General features: G+C 37.0%; 3 protein-coding genes across 5 annotated transcripts; all 3 read left to right on the forward strand.

Annotated features, from left to right (window-relative positions):
* Positions 1 to 2527: 2527 nt before the first annotated feature.
* LOC103341257 (Reticulon family protein) lies at positions 2528 to 6754 on the forward strand. Its single transcript, XM_008244750.3, has 9 exons — positions 2528 to 4017; positions 4146 to 4214; positions 4314 to 4416; positions 4521 to 4595; positions 4703 to 4847; positions 4948 to 5017; positions 5343 to 5408; positions 6129 to 6251; positions 6366 to 6754. Exons 1-9 carry the CDS (start codon positions 2853 to 2855, stop codon positions 6575 to 6577), a joined length of 2028 nt encoding a protein of 675 aa, XP_008242972.2. The 5' UTR covers positions 2528 to 2852; the 3' UTR covers positions 6578 to 6754.
* Positions 6755 to 7320: 566 nt separating this feature from the next.
* On the forward strand, positions 7321 to 12279 carry CPL4 (C-terminal domain phosphatase-like 4). 3 transcript variants are annotated; one of them, XM_008244748.2, is made up of 9 exons: positions 7321 to 7540; positions 9002 to 9144; positions 9265 to 9350; positions 9754 to 9869; positions 10171 to 10351; positions 10622 to 10911; positions 11028 to 11213; positions 11300 to 11338; positions 11511 to 12279. In XM_008244748.2, the coding sequence occupies exons 2-9, from the start codon at positions 9002 to 9004 to the stop codon at positions 11817 to 11819; spliced, it is 1350 nt and encodes a 449-aa protein (XP_008242970.2). In that variant the 5' UTR covers positions 7321 to 7540; the 3' UTR covers positions 11820 to 12279. The 3 variants fall into 3 exon arrangements, with proteins under 3 accessions (XP_008242970.2, XP_088898599.1, XP_088898598.1); XM_089042473.1 differs by having other exon boundaries at positions 9757 to 9869; XM_089042472.1 differs by having other exon boundaries at positions 7402 to 7540; positions 8990 to 9144.
* Positions 12280 to 21454: 9175 nt separating this feature from the next.
* Positions 21455 to 23326, forward strand: SIP3 (SOS3-interacting protein 3). Its single transcript, XM_008244747.2, has one exon. The coding sequence runs from the start codon at positions 21774 to 21776 to the stop codon at positions 23070 to 23072; it is 1299 nt and encodes a 432-aa protein (XP_008242969.2). The 5' UTR covers positions 21455 to 21773; the 3' UTR covers positions 23073 to 23326.
* The last annotated feature ends 1027 nt before the right edge of the window (positions 23327 to 24353 follow it).

Here is a 24353-nt window from a genome sequence, read left to right on the forward strand (position 1 = left end):
ATATAAATAAATAAAAAATTTAAGGACAGCTCAGCTGTATATGTATATGATTTGCTTCCTTCTCTTTCAATCCCAATACCATATGATACCATAGCATTATGGAAGTTAACAAGCTTTTTTTGTTGTTGTTGGTGATTTACTACCAAATACCAAAGCAAGGCAAAGCAAATCCCCATAGACTGAACAACGTCCAGCCCCCTCCTCAAACAATATAAATATTAGGGTTTTTCACAGGTTACGGTGTGCACAAAACCAAAATAAAACATTGGTCCTTCATTTCCTGCCAGGTTATCATTATTTTTTCCTTATTAAAAACAGAAGAAATAGTTTAAAAAAAAATTAATTGGGTATGTGTCGGTGGGTTTTGGAGGCAGCGGTAGCCGGTGAGAGTTGGGCTGAAAAACATATTACAATTTACAGTCGGGGTATGATGTGAATGCTGCAGCATTACCTATTATTTGGCCACGTATGCCGATTCCAGCATCTGGTGGCCCCACGCTAATTTATTTATTTATTTATAAGTGAATCAAATCAAATCAAATGATAAATACTTGTGCGCTGATAATCTTGCGATTCGTAAAATGAATGATTAAAGTGCGATTCGGTGAAGAATTTTCAACATCTACATTACATTTTAATACAGAGTTAAGGACTATGATTGAAGTCCTTAATGTAATTTTAACACTCGATAGTTTTATTTTATACACAACAAATAAATTTATTCATTCATAATAGTTGTGTAACGTAAACAATGTTGTTGGTGTTGGATTCCATGTCAGCATCAATCAGTTAGTCAAACATCACTCCCATGGCCTTGTCTTTTAACAAATATACTTTTATTTTATTTTTTGTGTGGGAGAAATTGATTTGCATCCCGGTAGTTGTCCTTATCCATCCCTTTGCCATAGTGGATTTCCTACTAAATGCTAAATACATAAATGCGTGCAGTGCAGCATTTTAATTTTGTTTCACTAAAACATCCAAAATGAAATTATAAAAAATTCAACACTTAAAACATTTTATAAACACACCCAAAACCCATCATTACACACATTCAAAACTCATTTATAAACACACCCAAAAAATATACAATTGTTGATTTTGGGGTTGATTTTGGGTGTGTTTCTATGTTTAAATAGTGTTAGGTTTTTTTTATTAATACATGTCTAGGATTGGATTTATTTATAAATTTGTATTTAATTTTTCATTTGGATTTACGTGCTGCTAAATGATTATGGATTCAAACCTTCATAGTATCCGTATACGCGAGTTACCTTTCCCTTCTTAACTTTGGTAAAAAAGTTTCCATCCCATCAATATTTGTGCACGTCACTCACTGAAAAATCATGTTTAAGGCAAAAGGGAGAGCAAAGGCAAAGCAATAATAATCAAAGCAGTAAAATTGCTTTTTACTTTTCTATCTAGATGGGGTGGGTGGGTGGGTGAAATAATTAGGTTGTTTAGCTAGCTGCCAATGCCTGCATTAAATGGGTCACCGATTAGCTTATGCATCATAATGCACAGCTATATGAATTTGAAATGCAATGAAATTATTTGAATTCGATATTGTTTCACAACTTAATTAAATTATTGAAATTTTAGTACTTTTTTGAAGCACTGTGTTCATTAATTTATATGACATAATTATATGTCTAAATGATTTTCAATTTGTTTAATTTTTTACAAAAATGATCTATAAATAAAGACCTAAAAAATAGATTATTTTGATTATTGAAAAAAAAATTGTAGAGTGTCCTAAATAGTGTCCTTTATATAAAATTATTTGAGAAATCTATGGATATAAGGAGACTATATTTATCTATAAAGTGATGTCAGGAGAAAAGGTATGATATGAAGCTTCCTCACGTTAGCTGTTGCTGTTGGCATCCCTTTTGGCCTTTTGCTTTATCCATACTGTGCCATAATTTACTGGGCAGGCACAAATCAATAGAGCATCAAGTTAACATCTCCAATACAAAAGTAAAAGAAAAGCTTCTGTCCCTATGTATGCATTAGATTGGATGTGTGAAGGAGAAGGAGGAGGAGCTTGGCCATATTAGATTGAATGGGTTTTGGTTGCAGGAAATGAAACTATTATCTCGTTCTACATTTTAAATGACTCTAATGTACAGGAAGGAGTTCGCATTTTAAAGGACTCTAATGTACAGGAGGAGGAGTTAAAATTTGGATGCAACAATAGAGAGGGCACACCACATTTGCAAATGTAACTATTGCCAACACAACAAATCACCATATACTTCCAAAGTCCACCTCTCTCATCCCTCTGTAAAATTAGGAAGCAAGGTTCTCCATTTGCATGTGAGGGATGACTTTTGGTTGCCTCGGTCACAGTGTTCATAGAGATCCTCCGATACAAAAGCTATAAGCAGGCTTAAGAGAAGGAATCAATACCCCCAAAAAAGGAGCAAAATAGATCATCGTTAATCATTCAACCCCTAAACCATTATTTATCTCTCACTTTTTGTTCACTTTACTTTATAAAACTCACACTCGTACATCATCAATCCACAAAAATTTTTATGAAAAAAAAAACACACACACAGAGAAAGAAAAAAGAAGAAACCCAGTGGGTCGGTGACCCAGTGCCTTACAAGATACGACTATTAACAACACAATCTAGCTAGTAGAAGACCGGTACTCTTTCATGCTCTCTCACTTGCTTTCCTTTTCAAAGGCAGAGAGAGAGAGAGAGATCCCAATGTTTCACGCCCCACCAACTGCCATTTCTTCCGCCTAAAGCTTTTTTATCCAGTCATGACGGGTGCCATCTATATGTCCTATTTTACTGTTCATTGCTAAAGAGAGATTACCTCGATATATATAAAAGGGCAATGGATGTAGGTAGAAGGAGAGACGGGGTAAGGAGTGGTGTGGTTGCAGGGTCTGTGTGGGAGAGCAGAATGAAGATTGATGAAGTCAAAGGTGGGATTAAGGTCTTCAATGGCGATCAGGAGAATTCTGAAGATCAGTGTAATGCTAGCAATGGGGTTGCTGGAACTCGTACAAGGTCGAAGAGAGGTCAAGCTGGTGGTGCACTGACTGCTGCTGGCAAGAGAAAGACTTGGAAATCTGACACCTCTGAAGGTTTTGAGAAGAACCCAATTCAGATATCCAAAGCAAAAACAGAGTCTTTGAAGAATTCTGACCAACAGTGCAAGGAACTGAGTGTGTCTGTTGATGGGATCAAGAAGAGCCCAACTCAGCTGAGAAGACTTAGATCTGAGGCAAGCAAGGAGATTGGTGCTGCTGCTTCTGATAAAAATGAGAGAAGCTCAGTTGGGATTAGGAAACCAAGGAATGAATTACTGAAAAGTGCTAGTGATTTGGGTGAAGCTAGTGTGGGAATTGAGAAAAATTCAGCTCAGTTAAGGAAGGTAAAATCAGAGTGTAATAAGCGACTTGATGCTTCTGGTCATGCAATTCAATTGGGAAAAGCGAAATCTGAGTCCAATAAGGCCTTGGATGAATCTGATAAGGAAATTGATACGCCTGTTGAGGTAATTGAGAAAAGCCCAGTTGAGATTGAAAAGAGTGGATCAGAGGAGAATTGCAAGGAGTTCGGTGTGTGCCAAGAAATGGTCATTTCAAGCAGCGAGAGCAATGTGGATGTGCTCAAATCTGATCCAAAAGCATCGGTGCATGATGGTGATGATCAAGAGGGTGATGAAGAAGATGATGGAGATGAATTGGAGGAAGAGGTGGATGAGGAAATTGAGGTTGAGGTTGAAAAGAAAAGCGTTGATATTAAGGAAGTCAATGCAACAGAAGAGAAATTGACCACCAAGGTTGTGAATGAAGAGAAGGTTGTGAATGAAGAGAAGGTAGTGAAAGTGAATGAGGTCAAGAAGCTTCTTCACCTTGACCGCAAAGAAGTGAAAAAGCTTTATCAAGTTCATCAAAATCAGAAGCCAGAACCCATCTCCTTAAACTTGACAAAACCACTTCCTGTTATAAAACGTGCAACAGTTCATTCAAACATCCCCAAACAAACTTCGTGTAAGTTCTTCTTTTCTTTCAAATTCTAATGTAGCATTATTTATTTATTTATTTTTTGGAATTTGAGTTTCTTGGGATTGTTCCTTTGTGTTAAGTCTTGACTGTTTCTGTTTTTACCAATCAATTAGTTGCAGCTTCAAATGAGTACCATAACCATACCAGCTTCCAAGAAACACACAGCAGATTGCAAAGTTTGGGTGAGTTTTCATATTCCTGACATGTTGAATTGCAATTTCTACTGCAAATGGTTTCAATTATAGCATTCCCTTTTTTTAACTTCTTGTTATTTTTCTCAGTGGATTTAATTATGTGGAAAGATATATCAAGATCGGTTTTTGTATTTGGAATGGGAACATTTGTGATACTATCATCCTCCTACACCAAGGATCTTAATATCAGGTCAGGAAAGTTCTCAATAAAAGAGATCAACCAACACCTTGAATACTGCATTTCCTTGGAAGCATAGCATTAATCTAAGTCTGTTTGATCTTTTTCTCCTGCAGCTTTATTTCTGTCATATCCTATCTGGGGCTTCTTTATCTAGGTGCCATCTTCCTCTTTAAGTCCATTATCTGCAGGTAAAGCTTTTTTAATTTTTATCAACATATTAGTGCTATAGTATGTTACCGAATTTCTCCCTTATCAACATGCTTTTTTAAAATTTATTTTGGAAATTGAATGGCAGGGGAGCTGTTGAAGTAGATAATGCAAACTATGTGGTGGGCGAAGAAGAAGCAATGTGGTTGCTAAAACTGGTTCTCCCTTACTTGAATGAGCTCCTCCTAAAGATGAAAGCTTTATTTTCTGGGGATCCTGCTACCACAATTAAGGTAACTTTCTTTCTTGTCCTTCTTTTATGTTTATTTCTTTTTTAGCAATGTTGCAGTGAGGAAGGAAAGATAATAGGCTAAATTGTAATAACGTTTGCAGTTGGCAGTGCTGCTCTTTGTTCTGGCCAGGTGTGGCAGCTCCATAACCATTTGGACGATGTCCAAAGTGGGTAAGTTCACTCACATTCATAATCAGAGTCTTTTGCTGCTTCTTTTTTCTTGGTATTCTTCTTTTTAAAAGAAAAAGAATGGATTATTAATAGCATGTAAAACCAATTTGATTAGTGGAAAACTGAGAGAGAAGAGTAAAGTAAAGGAGTGAAACAGTATCTGTCTGCTGCTTTTATTTATTTAATTTTAATTTTATTATAAGTTGGCAAGCAGCCAAAGCAGCAGAGAGAGACAACTGTCAAATTCTCTGCAACTCCAAGTCTGAGTGAGGAGATGTTGTTCTAACTTTTCCACTGACGCTCGCTTCGTTGTGCTAATTGACAGGCTTTTTCGGAGTTTTCACCCTGCCAAAAGTCTGCTCTTTGTACTCAGCCCAGTTAACTGTTTACGGTAAATCATTCCTCCAATAACCACACTTGTTTTTAATGCATGGGATGGGATCATTAATGTCATTCAATTCAATTCTTCCACAATTTTGACGCCGGCAAAGCGATTTCCTTTCATTTTTAATCTCCTCCACCTACATTGCTTACGCATAATTTCTGTCGGTCCAATACATTTCAAGTACGCATTTTCACAACCAAAACTCACCTAACCTTATTTACTTACCACTAGGCTCTAGCTCTAGGCTCTAGCTCATCATGTAACGGCTCTATGATGGGATAGAGACTTTCGTAGCATGCTATTCCTGTTACAAGAAAGTTTTTCTGCTATGAGAGAGGGATAGTCCCGCATTTTATATAAGCCGATTACTGAGCCCATCTCTGTAAACTGGACCCATTTTACCGTTAGGCCTCCTTTTCTACCCCGGCAATTATACTGCTTAATATTGGTTGGGGCCGACAACAAAATAATAGTTGTTAGGGTCCACTTTCATACGCTCTTACTAGAGTTGGGGGTGTTGGAGAGGCCTCAATCCTTATGTGTTCTAGCCCAACGGGGTAATTTAGGAGAATCCAATACCATCGTAACAAAATAAGAGAGCAGCGCTATCATGAAATTCTTCAGTAGATTACAAGCAACAATGACATTTCAATTCTTCATATTGTGACACGTGGATAACAACAATGAGAGATGACCTAACGTACACTGGAATTTATTTATGTGAAGCTAAATTTTGGATTCGACGGTTTCGGGATGCTTGGGAATCATGCACTCACAAGAAGGCCTTGACCGTTGCCATATTTCTACTGGTTTGGAACCTGTCGTCCGTCGTGGCTCGAATATGGGCTGGTAAACGAACAAACCCAAACTATTTTTTCTTGTAATTTCAAACAATAGAATATGTATACTGGTGGGGGTGTTTTGTTCTTATAATATTCAAAGTCATTGGGGGTTGTTTTGCAGCGTTTATATTGGTGGTGGCCTTCCGATACTATCAGCAGAAATTGGTGACGGAAGAGTGGGTGGAAGAAGAAGAAGAAGAAGAAGAATATGAGGATGATGCAGGGGGTGAAGAAAAGTGGGAAGAAGCACTAGGAGCAGAAAGACTAAGACAAAGGCATGTGCAATCTCAAGTGGATAATAATATTACCAAACCAAAGAAGGATTCTAGATAAAGCCTCTATCATGTTCATGTGCTTGTGTTAATCTTCTTCCAACTTTTTAAAATTTTACAGTATTTCTTTTGTTTTTTTCCCCTCCTTTTACTGTAAATAACTAAATATGTTTCATTAGGGACATTTATTGGTCCTGCTAACAAGTCTAGGAGGACATTGTGAGTTTGTGACCAATAATTATTTCAGTGTATTTTGTAGCTCTTACAAATATAAAGGGAAATAATTACAACCAAAAAAAATTATATGTTGTTTTGTCTTGTGGAATATATGTGTTTTATGTTTGAAATACATGAACTCTTGCGAATAAAGCTTCCGTCTTTGAAAGAGGTGAAATAAAAGAAACAAACAACAAAAAAGTAGTACCTGTGCAGTGTAGGGAGTACATCATTCGATGGATCGGGTTACCAAAGCCGCGAGGAGCTCTTGGGGTGGACTAAAACCCAACAACAATGACAACATCAGCGAACAAGAACAAAACCCCAATTTGAATCAATGCAAAGAACAAGAACAAAGGATTCATATTCCATTATTTGTGATGGGAGATGGTTTCCTTAGCAACCGAAGTTGGACTTGAGAATTTCATCTCGCGCTAGTAGCTTTTTTAAATCTCAATTTGTAGTTTTAATAGATAAAAAAGATAAAATAAAATAAACGCAACTATGCTATTTTGGTAGGCGCGCGGTAAGAGTACTTAGTACAAGGGTCAGATTAAATACCAACAATACCATTGCTCATCTCTTCATATTACACCCTCTGTCTGTCTTTATCAAACCCGCTTTTCCATCCTCTCTCTCTCCTCTTTTCTCTCTTCTCCAATGTTCAAAATTTTGACGAGGCTTTCTTTTATCACTCTGCAACCCTAACCCCACCAACGCATCCATTCCAACACTGTCGGAACCCATCCGCACCCGAAAGCTTTTCTTCTTGGTCAACTCTCAAATCTCCTGTAAATTCTTGGTCGCGGTATGTTCACTAATTCTTTTTCTTCATGCGTCTTTAAATTTTATCTGTCATGTGAATTTCTGGTAAATACTTTAGCTTTCTTATTATCACTTGTTAAATCAATATCTTTCGTTGCTGCCCATTTTATTACTGATTATTCGGTTATTTATAATGTGGTTACTTCTTGCCGTGATTCTTGTTGAGTATTTGGTCTGTGTGTGTGTGTGTGTGTGTGAGTGTGTGTGAGAGAGATTAGAATTGCAAGTTATGCTTTGTAATGATTTGTACAATGTGAATATGTAGTTGATTATCAGTGAAGTGAGTAGATCCCTTTGCTTTCGCTAGATTGTCTTCTGATAGAAAGGTTTGGAGTTTGCAGAAGATCTTCACTGATCAAAATACAAAATGGGGAGAAACATATTTATGAAATTGGTTTTTCCTTACTCTAGACTTTCAGTAACTACATTTCTCTCTACCTCGGCTTAGCTGTAGGGGACAACTGCGGTAATACCCTCCTCTATAAGTTTTCTTTTTTCTTGAAGAAATTATTGAGGAACAGTAGTAAATGTGCTAATTATATACTCTTCTCGAGTAATATTGCTAGAACAGGCAATTTATTGATCAATGATGACGTGTTTGAGAACACTCTTAAATATTTGACAAACCTTCATAATTTCCAATCCTCAGATTTTTTCACCGTCATCAATCTTTGATTATCATGATACTAACATTGTAATCATGATATGAAGAATTTAGATTCTTCTTGGTGGATTCATCGGCGTTGCCTCTCTGAGGCACATTAACTACAGAGAGGCCTGAGGCATATTTACTACAGAGCGTTAGAATTGAGGATTAGAATAATAGTTAACTAGGCTGACATATTGTTAACGGGCTCTGAATCTCCATAAGAACAATCACTCTCACTTCCAAAGTTGTTGCAATTGATGAGGTTTGTGTATACCACAATAAATTTTTATGTAGCATGGCCTCATTGCCCTCTAGCATATGCCCTTTCCAATCTTGCTGCAGTAGAAGGTGCAGTTATTAAGCTATTTTGCACATTATCATTCTGTGAACAAGTACATACTGAAACACTTCGTTTCCAAATAAAAAAAGCATATTGCTCGAAACTCTGGAACATGCCAGTAGCCTAGTCTTGGTGCAAGTTGTTGATACCATGTTTTCCTAGATAGGTGGGACTGGATTGCCAATGCATATCATATTTTGCCTTTAAATAACTGGGAAATCACTGTCTGTACTTAACCTATACAATTTTGAAGGATGTAAATTAGCTATAACGTTCTGAGCTTAGCTTAAATTGCTTCACTGGTTAAGTCACCAGTATTACTGCATGTGAGTTTTCATCATTTTCAGTGATTAATATCTTTGCAAGGTTGTCTCTATGTGCATCTTCTGCTGCATGTATTAATTCCCCTCATCAAATCCATCTGGAGATTAACATATGTGAAGGGTTTTATTTAGATGAGTCTTGCCGAATCTCCGGTACATTCGTCTAGCAGTGATGACTTTACTGGGTTTCTTGAGAGAGCACTGGGTTCTGGTTCTTCGCATTCCTCACCAGATGAAGAAGCTGATTATGAGAGCGATGATGGAAGTGAGAGGAGGTGTTTAAATCTCCTTTCTTTAATGATTAATGTAGTATGAGTTTTCTGTAAAACTGCAGGTTAAAGTTTATTTAGCGTTCAAAAATTTTACTTGGATGCAACTTATGAATTACCTTGCAGTACAAAAAGGCGCAAGGTAGAGAATCTTGGAAGCATAGACAAAACTCATGGGTCCACTTCACAAGTATTTGTAGAAGAAAACTCAGGTAACTTTTTCAACTCAGTTGGATAGCGTTTTGATTTGTACTCTTTCAACTCCTTGCACTGCAAGAAGGTTTCTAATAATGGGTGAAATGCTGTGAACTGTCTTAAACAACAAATCCCTGCCTGGTCATAAGACCAACTTAAAATTACTGTTCAGAAATACTCATTTTTTCTTGTTTCTACTCAAACAAACATGAGAAAAAGTTTCAAATGGAAAAAGCTTTGCAGAAATGCTTTTATTTATTTAATTTTAATGTAGAAACAAGTGGAGTCTTTAGAAGAAGTATGGATTGAATAAGAATGTTGCAATTATTATGTGCTGAAGGATTCTCAGAGGATAGATGTGAGCATCCTGTTTTTGCCTTTAGGTGCATAATATTGTATTCACCATGTTATTATGTGTAGAAGCATCCCCAAAGACGGATATCTGCACTCATCCCGGTTCAGTAAAAGATTTGTGTATAGTTTGTGGCCAGAGGGTGGATGAGAAGTCTGGTGTTCCACTTGGGTACATACACAAGGTACTCTTTTAGATTGCAAATTGGTAGATAGAAGAATTTTGGATGTTTTTGCTTAAATATTGGTAGTATACATGCATATGGTTTTCTATTAATTTGTTTTGTACAGGCATTATTAAGTTCCTGTCAGTTCTTTCTTTTAATTTTTGAATTACCTATCCCTGATGTAAAAGATAAACTTACTGTTAGGAAAGAAACATAAATTTTCCATATATTCATTTTCAGTTATATGTAGAATGACTACTCAATCTGTTGCTATCTTCTTTTTACATTGATATAAATTGGAATTTATATGTTTCTGCAGGACTTCTGGCTTAATAATGATGAAATTGACCGGGTACGCAGCACAGACATTAAGAAATCGTTACACCTTAAGAAACTTTACTTGGTACTTGATCTAGATCACACGCTGCTAAATTCCACCCATCTGAATCATATGACGGCAGAAGAAGAATATTTACACAGCCAAACTGATTCTCTGCAAGGTATCCAATGTTTTCCCTTCATGTCTTTTGCTTTTGTAACACAATTAATGTATACACCTTTCTTTGTGGGGTGTTTCTTGTCCCTGTTGGACTTTGCAAACTATAGACAGGTTCTCTAGTTTTATTTTCTGTAGCACACTTCTGACATAAAACAAGGTTGATGAGGTGTTATTTGATTTGATTCATTTACCATAGTATCGTGTGCACATGGATGTGCATACTCTTATGTTTTTCCCCAACTTAATTGTCGCTCCGCTGTGCTACATGTAGATGTTTCAAACGGTAGCCTCTTCAGAGTGGACGTTATGCATATGATGACCAAGTTGAGGCCCTTTGTGAGGAAATTTTTAAAGGAGGCCAGCGAAATGTTCGAGATGTACATATACACAATGGGTGAACGAGCCTATGCACTGGAAATGGCTAAACTGCTTGATCCCAGGAAAGAGTACTTCGGTGATAGAGTGATATCACGTGATGATGGCACCCAAAAACATCAAAAGGGTCTAGATGTTGTGCTTGGCCATGAAAGTGCTGCTTTGATCCTTGATGATACCGAAAATGTAAGTACCTGACGTCCTTGACTCCTTTATGTCTGGATACACTTGCTATGAATTTAATGGTCTTTGAATCTGTTTATCTTTTGAAGGGTTATCAATGTTGCTATCCGTTATTGTAGGCATGGACAAAGCACAAGGACAATTTAATATTGATGGAAAGATATCATTTCTTTAGATCGAGTTGTCACCAATTTGGGTTCCATTGCAAGTCTCTTTCAGAGTTGAAGAGTGATGAAAGTGAGCCTGAAGGAGCTCTTGCAACTGTTCTTGAAGTTCTTAAGCGAACCCACAATATGTTCTTTTATGTAAGTACCGCTGCTGCCTGTCTTTATAATGATAAAAAATTTCATTTTGTTATGAGCTGATCAATTGTGGGTGAACCATTTGGTAGGAATCGAAGGACAATCTTATTGACAGAGATGTGAGGCAGGTGAAGAATTTGATTCAGGAACCACTAAAACTTGACACTCTTTTCTTGTCTGCTTATTTGGAATATATCTTTGTTGGAGTGATTTGTTTCTGGTGCTTTCACCGCAATCCAACTTTGATGCAGGAGGTCTGCAAGGATTCTTAATATGGATTCTTGTGAATGTTATTTGTAGGTGTTGAAAACTCTTCGGAAGGAAATCTTAAAGGGGTGTAAAATTGTTTTCAGCCGTGTTTTTCCTTCAAAATTCCAGGCCGAGAATCATCAGCTGTGGAAGATGGCAGAGCAGTTGGGAGCCACTTGTTCAACAGAATTGGACCCGTCAGTGACACATGTGGTTTCAACAGACGCTGGAACAGAGAAGTCTCGTTGGGCAGTGAAAGAGAAGAAGTTTTTGGTCCATCCACAGTGGATTGAAGCTTCAAATTATATGTGGTTAAAGCAAGCTGAAGACAAGTTCCCTGTCAAGCAAACGAAAACGTAATGATCTCTTCTTTCCGTGCTAACCGTGTCTTTTGTTGTGCATAGTCAGTGTGGAATATTTTACTACTCTCGTTCAGTGTAGACCAGTTGCTCCATTGATCTCGCTTAATCAGCTCTCTCAAGTGAAGAGTACATGGAGCCAGCCACCACTTGATAGGGCATAATGGCCCCAGAAGTTCATTCAAGAAGTTTAATTTTCGTTGTTGAATTTGTTATTACACTACATAGAAAAGATGTTCGCTGACTAGGTGGGGCAATTTGATAGTGGATCTTTTGTCTCTATCATACGAAATTTTGACGTGCTCGAAATTAGGGTTCCAAAAGTGTCAAATTTGCTTGATAACACCGCCGATATAGAGCCCAGTGGGCTTCTGAATGCCTTGCAGGCCTAACAACGAAAAGGATGCTACATGGCATGGGCCTGAAACCTTACTGCGGTATTTGATTCTTTTATTTTTAAATTTTGGTCCAGGGTTTTTTAGGTGATTTTCTATTTAAACTACACACTTCTCTTAGTTTATCCTATGTTCTAAGTTTACCCTAATTTTTAATTTAAATTGTTGGATGACATTTTTTGTCTTTTTACACAATAATAAAACTTACAACTTAATAATTTAAGTATTGGAGTGAAGAAAGAGAAGTACGAGAATTAAATAGAAAATTTCTTTTTTAATTCTTTATTGACCTAGTGGCTTAAAGTCTTTATTTAGCAAGCACGACCGAGAAAGCGACACACTAACCAAAAGGAATAATATAATGGAAGATGGGACTTATATTTGTTTGTTTGTTTTAAACTTATATATGCAAATAGTGCTCCCTAATCACAGTTAGTATGTTAGTACGGCGGTAATTACTTGTTTTGATCAATTTCACAATTTTTAGTCTGATATTATTAGGTCCCTACTCAAAGACCATTCATGTGAAGATTCTCAAAGATGGAAAAACATTTAGATATGTAATTGTGAGCCGTGACCAAATAAACAGATGAACAAAATATTATAGAGAAACAATAAAAGCAACTGGCATGCCAACTTGCCAAGGCTGGTGGTTTTGGATAAGCATGACATTTTTGGGGTTGGAACTTGGAATGTATGGTTTGTGAATTAATTAGGTCAACAACATCATACAGAAGAACGGACTGATGAATAAAGAAGAGAGAGAGAGAGAGCGCGTGGAGATAGGGCCCATACTATTAATATTATTGAAGAAACCTCAGATCAGATCAGATGCGTGAGAGATTTCTTCACATTGTTGTTGGAGTGCCCTAATGTGGGCAGTACCTTTCGATCGATAATGCCAGTGAAGGGAAAAAACAGGATTCTTAAAGTTGGCGCATGCAATGTTTTAAAATGAAGAAGCTAACATCAAAGTCTCACAATTGTTGCAAGAGCCACCATTTAATGATAAGTTGGATATGATAATGGATGAAATCGTGTTCATAAGTCGAATGAAAATGATGTAAAACCACCATCACCATTTAAGGATGTTTAATTAAATAAGGATAACCCTTATCCTTGTATCTTTCTTAAACCCTGCACGTCTCTGTGTGGTTTGCAGCAACTCAGCTCAGCTGACCCCTCTTCATTTACAGATGAACGGAACCAAAATTTCAATATTGAGTGATGAGTTTTCGGCCTTTTTGAGTCTTGCTTGCTCCAGAGTCCAGTGGCGCCACTGTGCTACTGTGCCAGCAAAGCAAGAATCAACATTCACGTTTGAATTTTCGAGTAAGAAGACGTCTAGCAGTCAACATCAAACATTTGAGACGTGGCAAATATAATTCAGAAGCAACTATGAAGTCTAGGCTAGGCCGCTCCTAAATCCTAATTAATTAGTACTAATTAGTCAATGACCCTCCCTGATGGTAATAATTGTGAGGTGCGGTGGTGCCTTTCTATGGAATTGATTGGATCGATGATGGGGTGGCTGCCATATGTAATTTCAAGATTTGAAGTTTGATGAGGTGGTAAGTGGGGGCTTTTATCATCATATCATATTATTATTCTTATTATTATTATTATTATTATTATTAAGTTAGTATTATTAATGGTTGAGGGAATTGGAATTGGGTGGCCAAATTTGATAGCTTATCTCCACCACTTGGAGGTTGGAACTGGAAGGATATATTGATTGATTGAAGATAAGGATAGCTAGGCCAGCAGGCCGTAGGCAGGATATCATGACAAACTTTCTCCATTCCACTTGTGCCTGTCCTGTCCTGGTCTCCTCCACCACACAGACTAGACGAATTATTAGTCTTCCGCGTACAGAATTCTCATGACCAAGTAATTTTAATTTCACTTTCAACAAAATACAATAAATATTATAATACATATACATGGTGATAGTTGGTGGTGGTGGATTTATGGTTTTGTAATTGTAGGCTTGTGGCTTTCATTCAGTCTCAGCTTTAATAATGTCAGTGTCACGCCCTCATCAAACAGTAACAGCAACAGAAGAAACAGAAGAAACAGAAGAAACAGAAGAAACAGAAATTTCTCAATTTCCAGTTGGACCACTTCCCTTATGAATACATCTTTCCATTCCACCTGATGAGAGATGAGTGCTTGTTGAATCTCGATGAGTGCTTGTTGAATCTTGATTATAAAAACGAATATATTTCGTAAGCAGCAGGATTTGGGTTTATACTCAGAATCTGAAGGAATTGCATTCATTATCAATTGCATTCATATGCCAAAGGAACAAAACAAATAGTGACGCGGTGGAGATCAATTACTTGCTTCCAAGCCAATGCCGCTGGAACCACATTCATTCAAAAACCATTGTTTTGTTTTGTGGATCATATTCATGCAAAACTTAAGTTGAATAATTGTTTAACCTAAGGTTTGATAGATCCATTATGATTTAATTATTATCCACATGAATTAATTATAAGACCCTAAGATCTTAAACCTCTCCGCTGCTTTGTAAATGATATGAAAGGGTCTAGATTAGGGCTGGCAATGGGTCGGGTCGTGTCGGATTTGTGTCGTGTCGAGATATTAAACGTGTCAAGAATGCTCAACCCGAACCCAATCCATTTAATAAACATGTCGTGTCGGGTTCGGGACGTCTTTTATCATGCAGTTTGAGTCGTATAACGGGTTGATAAATAATAACATGTTACAAAAGTCACAACTGAAAAAATTTAAATAAAAAAACGGAGAGATGAGAGAAAATATAAGGAAAAAAAGAAAAAAAAAGGATAGAGAAAGGAGAGAAGAGAGAATGAAAAGAAAAAAAAAATAGAGAGAGAGACAGAAGAGAGAAGGAAAGAAAAAAAAAAAAAAAAAAAAAAAAGAGGAGAGAAAACTAAAGAGAAGTAAAAAAAAAGAGGAGAAAAGAGAGAAGGAAAAGAAATTAAAAAAGAGAGAGGAAAAGATAGACGGAAAAAAAAAAGAAAAACAAAAGAAGAAAAAAAAACATTATAAATATTAAAAGGCATAGTATATAATCATAAAGTTGTATCTAGTATGTTGGATAAGATGTTGGAGAGTAATGAGGATGGTGAGGATTTCCATATGTGTGTTTTGAAGTCTCTATTTCTTTCTATTTTTTCCGGGTTGGCGTGTCTTACACGAGTTGACACGACTGTTTAATAAACGGGTTACACATATGTTTTAACAGGTTGACAAGTTGACTCGAAACCCACCAATTTAATAGACGGGTCAAAACGGGTTGACTCAAAAATTACCTAATTATTAATCATGCGGATTCAAGTCGTATTTTTTTCGTGTAAGTTTTGAGTCGTATAACAGATTGTGTAGGAAATTGCCACGCCTAATCTAGATGTATCTTTTCACATGGTGGCATATGAGCTCTCATGTTCATGTGACCCGTGAGATTGTAAATTGTAATATATATCTGATTCTTATGGATGGATGGATGGATGGATGGATGGATGGATGGATGGATGCAGCTTTTCATTTAAAAATCTCCAGGTGGAAAAAAATCATTATTCAACTTAGACTTCATCTCCTTGACATAAACTTCCCTTAATAATAATTAGGAGAGAATCTGTGTTGCACAGCGCGTACGTTATCACTGTTTTGATACAAAATAAGTAGAAATATATATTTATATATCTGTACAGTACGTAGGAGAATAAATTTGATAGTTTATAGCTTGGTGCATGCATTTGCATCGAACTTATAAGCGACAGTTAAACCGCTGGCCGGCCGATAAATTTATTTTATAACAAATAATTGTTGTAATTTGGTTTACTATATGAAATCGTCAGTGTATATTGAGAACGATAGATAATCATGGGGTGGGCGTGAGAAAAGAAAATATATAAATTTATAAATAAATCCAATCTTAGACATGTATTTATAAAAAAATTCAAACACTATTTAAACATAGAAACACACTCAAAATTAACCCCAAAGTCAACAATTGTATATTTTTTGGGTGTGTTTATAAATGGGTTTTGAGTGTGTATAATGATGGGTTTTGAGTGTGTTTATAAAGTGTTTTGGGTATTGGATTTTTTTATAATTTCAGCTCCCATTTTGGGTGTTTTAGTGAAACTCCCAAGAAAATAATCCCAACGTTGAGATTAATAATAATATTCCTGCTAGCTTTTGGGATTTGAAATAGAAATAGTTTGAGAGTTTTTCTATTTAAATCTCACACTTTTCTTTGTTCACTTTAATATTTAAATTATTAAATTTTATTATTGTATAAAATGACAAAAAATGTTAACCAACTTAGTACTTAACTATAGTACATCTATGCGCACATCTACACACTCTATTATTATATTACTCTTCTCTTTTAATCTAAAAAACCTACTACACTCTCATCTTATCTTCACAAACCATAAATAGTGGCTTGTGGATTGTTAATTGAGTTTGACAATAATGTTTTTATCTCTTTAAATAATATGAGATTGAGTTCAACTTAGAATGGTGAGGGACAAGATAGCGAGGTGTGGAGTGTGGGATTTGAGGTTGATGAGTTTTTTACTCTCTTTTTTTTCTACTGCGTGTGTATTTTTTTGAGAGATAATGCAGTTTTCTTAGAAATTGTAAAAATTTAAATTAGAAGTTGGGGCGAATAAAAAAAATTATGAGATTTAAATAGAAAAAATCTAGTTTAATTAGCGAGAAATAATTTTGAAACTTTTGTCGCGTTGTTCATTTGTTACACATCACGTCTTGTGACTTGTGTGTCGGTCCAATCAACATATAGTAATCAGAAGAAAGAAAAAGAAGCCAGAATATATAACTTCCTGTATGATTGCAATAATGTTTCATCAGATGACATAGTTGTTGAATCTAATCTTAGGCAACATCTGGGGAGGGGATCCCTTCCCTCTCTCCTCACTCAAACCAACATGCCTTTTCTTTTCCTTCAGCGGCGATCGCTCAATATTTTCATGCAAATTCACCAAAACTTTATTATTATTTTTTTTTTTGGGGGACAAGCGAAAAAGAAGCCTGTTGTGCATGTGGGGCTAGCCTTGCATTTTGAAAGCAACAAGTAATTCACTAATGAAACTGGACCATCTGCAGTAGCAGCAATGCCAGAGACAAATATTTAATAAAACAAACAACCTGTTTCTTTTGTTATATATGCATATGAATCTCATACCCGCACACAAAGAAAGCAGTCACAAAATGCGGCTGAGCTTGCTTGTAGAATATTCAAGAAATAGACATTGCGAATTATACAGCTTCAACGTTAACTAGCGAAGAGCATGATCAACACTTTAATACTGCATACAAAATGTAAATGTGGGATTAGTCTACGCCTAATCAATAATAATGATCTGCGTTGACATTCAACGGCAGACTCGACTGAAGGTTCATGCTAATTGCACTGACCCAAGACATTGAATATTATCGAATGCGTGCACGTCTCTGCAACCAAACCTAGTCTGACTCCCTCTAGTCTCTCTCAATTTTGCCATGAGTTTTCCGTGAAGTAAATGGCCATCGTGCTTGTATTGTGTATATAAATTAATTGCACTTATATATACAAAGTTTGAGGGGGATAGACGATCCACGCGTGTATATTACAAAAAAGAAGAAGAAAAAGAAAAGGCAACCAACGTGGATGACATTTTTAAGCTTATTATTATAGTAGTCAAGATGATGATAATGAATCATGGTGGCAGATGGCTCACTCACCACTCACAAAACTGACAGGTTTTATCTGCATATAATGGCTCTAGATTAATTTTTTATGTAATTAATTTGCATGATATCATATATATCATCAACTTATTCACAATCAACCTAATTAAAAGGCTAAAAGAAAATCTGAAAGAAGCAAAAAAATTAAGGACAGCGACCAAGAAAGTGGCCACACATCGTTATTCATCTCAATTATATATATACAAGATCAATACAAAGGGAACCGCAGAGCCTTCAACCAGCGTTACAAGATAATATTTCATATTCAAAATCCGATAAATGAACAGAGTCTTCAAAATGGTTACTTAGCGTGACTCGTGGCTCGTGGGGATAAAATTGACAGCAGTCTGCATGCAGATGCAGATCTCTATCTATTAGTTCATGAGCTGAGACATAATTAATCAATATTTAGGGATGCATTTGTGAACTTAAAATATGCTTATGAAAATATCACTCAAAATCCGTTTCCATATATATGCTTATGCACTGCATATGCAGCCATATGGGCCAATATGGTCTATAGGTATTTTGAGTAAAGGACAGAAAAACAAGCACACAAGCATATATGTTTATGTGTTGTTGTGGGACACTCCCACTCAACAACACAGGACTCGAGAAGGTGACCTGAACGGTGAACCAGAAAAACTCCCCCACCACCTCCTTTTTTACTTTCTCATTTTTTAATATTCCTGTTTGCTCCTTGCTTGCTTAAGTATATATTCAATACCCTGCGTAAAGGATTTGTGTTTATTATTAACATTAAACATGACGGAATTAGAGTTCATTTGAAAGTGATTTTAAATACATTAATAATCACTTATACGAAGAATCAATTTTTCATAAAATTACTTTACATAAAAGCACCTAAAGATGTTTCTCCCTAAAAGTAATTATGGTCCCAAACGAACCGTTAATGAAGCCCATGATTAGTGCTTGACAAATTGACATTACTTAAATCGAGTGACACTGCGTTTCAATAAAAAATAAAAACTGTGGGTGGGATTGGGAAATTAGTGATTGACAAATAGCATGCTTGGAAGTCATAACCAAGATGCAAGGGCCTGGTCAGCTGTTTCTCTGAGTGACAGACCAAAAGGATGCAGGTGCAGCCGCCCAAACCCAATTTGCAGTTCCTAGCAATTTCTCAGCAGCCAGTGACCAGTGAGGGTGGTCTCTGATGTATTATATATGTTGCACACCACAAAAGACTCAACAGATTTTCTGAGACTTGACTCTTGTTCACAGAATTAAGCTGAAGCTGCCAATGCCATACGAATTTCATATCAGTTTCCTTCCTTCCTCTGTATAATAGATAACTTTTATGAGTGGAAAGATAACTCACTCACTGTAATTATTGGTGGTGGTGGGGGACAATCTAAGATATTTATGAGAAATTATATATTTTTATATACAAGTTGGTGTTGTTGGTCTCTGAAGACAAAGAAAGCAACGTATCCATTTCCATTGGAAAGCGATCTTGTTTGTTTAGCGGCTACAAGTTAAGTCACCATTACAATTTGCAATCATCGACTCGATCGCTCTGTACACTGTAGACTGTATCTGTGGTCATAAATCAAAATGCATTGCTACAACACCTATTAGTATTTAGTAATAGTATTAGCTGCAAATATTATTATCTCACCGACTCTTACCCTTGCACAATAGACCGACTTAAGTTCACAGATAATAATATATTATTGCCTTGTGAAAAATAATCAACTTTCGGGGTCAAACTTCACAAACCAATCATCCATTAGAAAAATAAATAAAACACTTCATCTCTTTTAGCAGTGTTTTATGATTTGGAAACAAGCGAAATTAAGAAAATGATTAATTAATTTAAAACTTCCAATACAAAATACATTGCCCTCGTGTTTCCTCCATCTGAGATTGGATTATGAATTTATAATTGAGATATTTAGTGATATACTCATTTTTAGCACTAATATTATAAATAAACTCTACACCATTGAATTTCTATAAACAAACCCAAAAAATATCCAAAAATTACAGCTGACCTTATTGAATTTAATATTGATTATTAAATTACTTTGATATCCTATTGAGTGTTTTGGGTATTTTTATGAGATTTTCGGGTTGAGCTTGTTTTAATAATAATACAAGAAAGTAAATTTAGGTTTTAACCATAAAAAACTTTCACTTTTGAAAAAAGCCAAAGCTTTTTAAAAAAAGACAGAAAAACCTCTTAATTTTCAAATCAAAGACATGCAAATGTAAATGATTTCTTAGGAAATTCAAAACAAATAAGGGCAATTTTGTCCATTTTGGCTTCTTTTAAAAAATTTCTCTCTCCTTTTGCTTTTTCCAATTTTGTAATTTTGAAGTTAAAAGTTTTTGTTATGTTGTAAATAAACTTTGGATATGTTTCTAAAGTCCATTTCATGTTAAATATTTTTATAATTTGAGCCTCTATATTAAATATAATAATAAATCTCCCCTGATAACTTACCGTATACATAAATGAGGTCCTCGTTCATCCCCTCAGGGCATAGGCTGACTTACCAACTGACAACGGGAAATCGAGGAGGGCCCACCTTCAATAATGGATACACACGTCAGTTCTGGAATGGGTAGCTTTCACCTTTTGAATATACTGGCACGTACATGAAACCAACCCAACTATGCTATTCTTAAGGAATCAACGGGACATTCTTTTCACGGTTAAATCACAACAACTCATCCTTCAGCCTTTTTCTTTTTATTTTTACCTAGCAAAGTGATATTTTAAAGGGAGTTTCACTAAAACATCCAAAATAGAGGTTGAAATTATAAAAAAACTCAACACTCAAAACACTTTATAAACACACTCAAAACTCATCATTACACACACTCAAAACTCATTTATAAACACACCCAAAAAGTTGACTTTGCGGTTGATTTTAAGTGTGTTTCTATGTTTAAATAGTGCTTGAATTTTTTTATAAATACATATCTAGGATTGAGTTTATTTATAAATTTGTATATTTTAAATTACTCTGATGTACGTAAAAAAAAAAAAATCAAATTCAACACTAAAAGAGAGAGTATACATAATATACATTATCTTAATCAACTAACTTAATACATATCTAAACAAATAAAATCAGGCTCCAATCCAACTCCCGTGATTTTATTACTAGTTACCTCTCTTATGGCATTTACCCATCACATATCATCGTCACCAAATTCGGAGAGAGCTTATCACAAAATAAGCCTGTGGCCCACAGAATTAAAAGAAAAAAGGGCCTAATACGGCAAAAATACCCACGAGGACAAAAACGTAATAACATTCTTTTGCCCCGCTGTCCGCTGCCGAACGGAAAGCCTAACACGTGTCAGTAATCCATTACGTCAAAACCACTACCAGGCAGTTCGGCTGTGACACGTACCCACCTCGAAGTGGCCTCAAGCCCGTGTGATCCACGAAACCCCATAGGCGTGTCAAGATCGTAATTTTGCACACCAACACCATTATATAACCAGACGCCATGAAACGGGGAAAAAGAAATTACAGAAAAAGAGATTTGAGGCTAGAGGAGCTCTGCTGCTCGGTGGTCCTTTTACAAACCCTCAAATTTAAGCAATCTTAGCAAGCTGAAGGTGGTTAGGGAATGCAGAGAGATGAGAGGAGCATCGCTGCACAAGCCTGAGCTATCTGTACGTGCCAAGCGCTGCATCGGCGGCAGGAATTGCCACCGAAAACACGTAGAAGACGGGTGACCCATTCGCCCCAGTTGTTTTTCGTAACTGTTAAATTTTCATCAAACACCTCAGCTTCATTTTTTTAGTTAGTTTTATTTTAGTCACTGTTACCAATGGCGGATGAAAAAGGCAGAGATGGCTCCTCGTTGCTCCACGGCAAGTACGAGCTGGGCCGTCTTCTGGGTCACGGTACTTTCGCCAAGGTCTACCATGCCAGGAACTTGAAGAGCGGGAAAAGTGTGGCCATGAAAGTGGTGGGCAAAGAGAAGGTAATCAAAGTTGGGATGATGGAGCAAATCAAGAGAGAGATCTCCGTCATGAGGATGGTCAAGCACCCCAACATCGTCGAGCTCCACGAGGTCATGGCCAGCAAGTCCAGGATCTATTTCGCCATGGATCTGGTCCGCGGCGGCGAGCTCTTCGCCAAAATCGCCAAAGGCCGGCTCAAAGAAGACGTGGCCAGAGTCTATTTCCAGCAGCTGATCTCAGCCATCGATTTCTGCCACAGCCGCGGCGTCTACCACCGGGATCTGAAGCCGGAGAACCTCCTCCTGGACGAGGATGGCAACTTGAAAGTCACTGATTTTGGGTTAAGTGCTTTTTCCGAGCACTTGAAGCAAGACGGGCTTTTACACACCACTTGTGGCACGCCGGCTTATGTTGCTCCGGAGGTGATAGGCAAGAAAGGGTACGACGGAGCCAAGGCCGACCTCTGGTCTTGTGGGGTCGTTCTCTATGTGCTTCTCGCCGGATTTTTGCCGTTTCAAGACGATAATCTGGTGGCCATGTATCGGAAGATTTACAGAGGAGATTTCAAATGCCCGCCCTGGTTTTCATCGGAGGCCCGAAGGCTCGTGACGAAGCTTCTGGACCCCAATCCCAGTACGAGAATCACCATATCCAAGGTCATGGAGTCATCATGGTTCAAGAAATCGGTGCCGAAGATCGTGCGGACGAAACAAGAGCAGGAATTCGACGAGACGAGCGAGAAGATAACGTGGAAGCAGACGGAGACGTTGAACGCGTTTCATATCATATCGTTGTCGGAGGGGTTCGATTTGTCGCCGTTGTTCGAGGAGAAGAAGAGGGAGGAGAAGGAGGAGCTGCGTTTCGCTACGACGCTGCCGGCGAGCAGCGTGATATCGACGCTGGAGGAGGTAGCGAAGGCTGGCAAGTTCAGGATCAAGAAGAGCGACTCTATGGTGAGGCTGCAGGGGGAGGAGAGTGGACGGAAGGGGAAACTGGCGATTGCGGCGGAGATATTCGCGATGACGCCGTCGTTTCTGGTGGTGGAGGTGAAGAAGGACAATGGTGATACGTTGGAGTACAACCAGTTCTGCAGCAAGGAGCTGAGACCGGCGCTGAAGGACATCGTGTGGATGTCCCCAGAGGACAGTTCGACGGCTGATTGATTGATATAAGAATTAAGATTATAATTTGTTGTGATTATTATTATTGTTGTTGTTGTTGTTGTTTCAATTAATTAAGTTGAAATTGAAACTGGGGGTCTGGGTCTGGGCTTTTGGGGCTCTGGGGCTTGTAGCCGAAGCCTAGCCACCCATTAAGCAAGCAAGCTGTCTCTGGTTTGTTTTTGTTATGGTTGTGTCTCTTCTGTTTGTGATGGTGGAAGAAGTAAACTGTGAATTGATTTGTGAAATTAGCGAAACTCGCAGCGCTGCCTACGCTTATCCTCTCCTCTCTTTTATCTTGATATCAAGAAATTCAATGCATCCATTCAAGTTATTATTTTTTCTTTTTGTTTGCATGGATAGAATTACAGATTTGGTATTGAATATTACCTGTCCATGAGCAAAATGAGTTATTCCATAAGCAGTTGTTAACATTCATAATCAATTATGATCTGATATATGTGATATGACCCAGTTTCAGTGTGTGCTCATAAAAATAAAAGAACCCTGCCTACTCATATCATCCTATGCTATGAGTTAATTAGAAACTAAAATTTCGAGATGTGAGTTAGACCAATTCGTCACGATAATCAACTCACGGATCCCTTGCATTTTAGTTTAAATATTAATTTAGAATAATTTAAATTAACGTTTGTATGAAAATAAAAGAAATTCAAAGTGGACTCTGAATGATCAAGTGTCCCTAGGGTAGGGCCAGCTATCACCTATGCTATGCCATCATCTATCTCCTCAGCCTCAACTCAATCAACAACAGCTAGGACCTTTAACCTTTGTTGCTGTTGTTGTTGTTGTTGTTGTAGGCGCCCATCAGTAATTGTAATTTAGGAACAACTTACACAAAATAATACGAAAAGACAGCCAGGTGTCTGTTGGTGTTGCTGATGATCATACTGGGGACGGCCACTTGCTCTTCTTTTTAACATTTTTTTTCTTTTATTCCACTCAAATCATCTATCTATTCTTCTATCAATCACTAATTGTAATTAATAGCTAGCTTCTTAATTAATTCACGCTAATAACAACATAATAATGATGATTGCTTGACTTATATATGCAGCAGCAGTAGCACACTTGAAATAATCCCTCTGTCTAAGGAATCTGAGGAGAAGACAACATCTACCGATGATGCACCAACACCTACCCTGCTTAAGCATGATCATAATTACAAAGCCGGGGTTCACTCTTTGATTAATTACTACTAAACTGCTTAATTATGAAAACAATAAGGTGATGAATGATTGCTACTGATTAATTTAGCAGTGC

This window comes from Prunus mume, linkage group LG8 (genome assembly GCF_029339155.1).
Source record: "Prunus mume cultivar Tortuosa linkage group LG8, ASM2933915v1, whole genome shotgun sequence".
NCBI classification, from domain to species: domain Eukaryota; kingdom Viridiplantae; phylum Streptophyta; class Magnoliopsida; order Rosales; family Rosaceae; genus Prunus; species Prunus mume.

Excerpts from the sequence above, each read along its gene's own strand:
- LOC103341257 (XM_008244750.3), top strand. The coding sequence starts at position 2,853 with ATGGATGTAGGTAGAAGGAGAGACGGGGTAAGGAGTGGTGTGGTTGCA. Across the intron at positions 4,848-4,947 it reads ATCCTGCTACCACAATTAAG|TTGGCAGTGCTGCTCTTTGT; the intron begins GTAACTTTCTTT and ends TAACGTTTGCAG. Across the intron at positions 5,409-6,128 it reads AGCCCAGTTAACTGTTTACG|CTAAATTTTGGATTCGACGG; the intron begins GTAAATCATTCC and ends ATTTATGTGAAG.
- CPL4 (XM_008244748.2), top strand. The coding sequence starts at position 9,002 with ATGAGTCTTGCCGAATCTCCGGTACATTCGTCTAGCAGTGATGACTTT. Across the intron at positions 9,145-9,264 it reads GATGATGGAAGTGAGAGGAG|TACAAAAAGGCGCAAGGTAG; the intron begins GTGTTTAAATCT and ends ATTACCTTGCAG. Across the intron at positions 10,912-11,027 it reads TCCTTGATGATACCGAAAAT|GCATGGACAAAGCACAAGGA; the intron begins GTAAGTACCTGA and ends CCGTTATTGTAG.
- SIP3 (XM_008244747.2), top strand. The coding sequence starts at position 21,774 with ATGGCGGATGAAAAAGGCAGAGATGGCTCCTCGTTGCTCCACGGCAAG.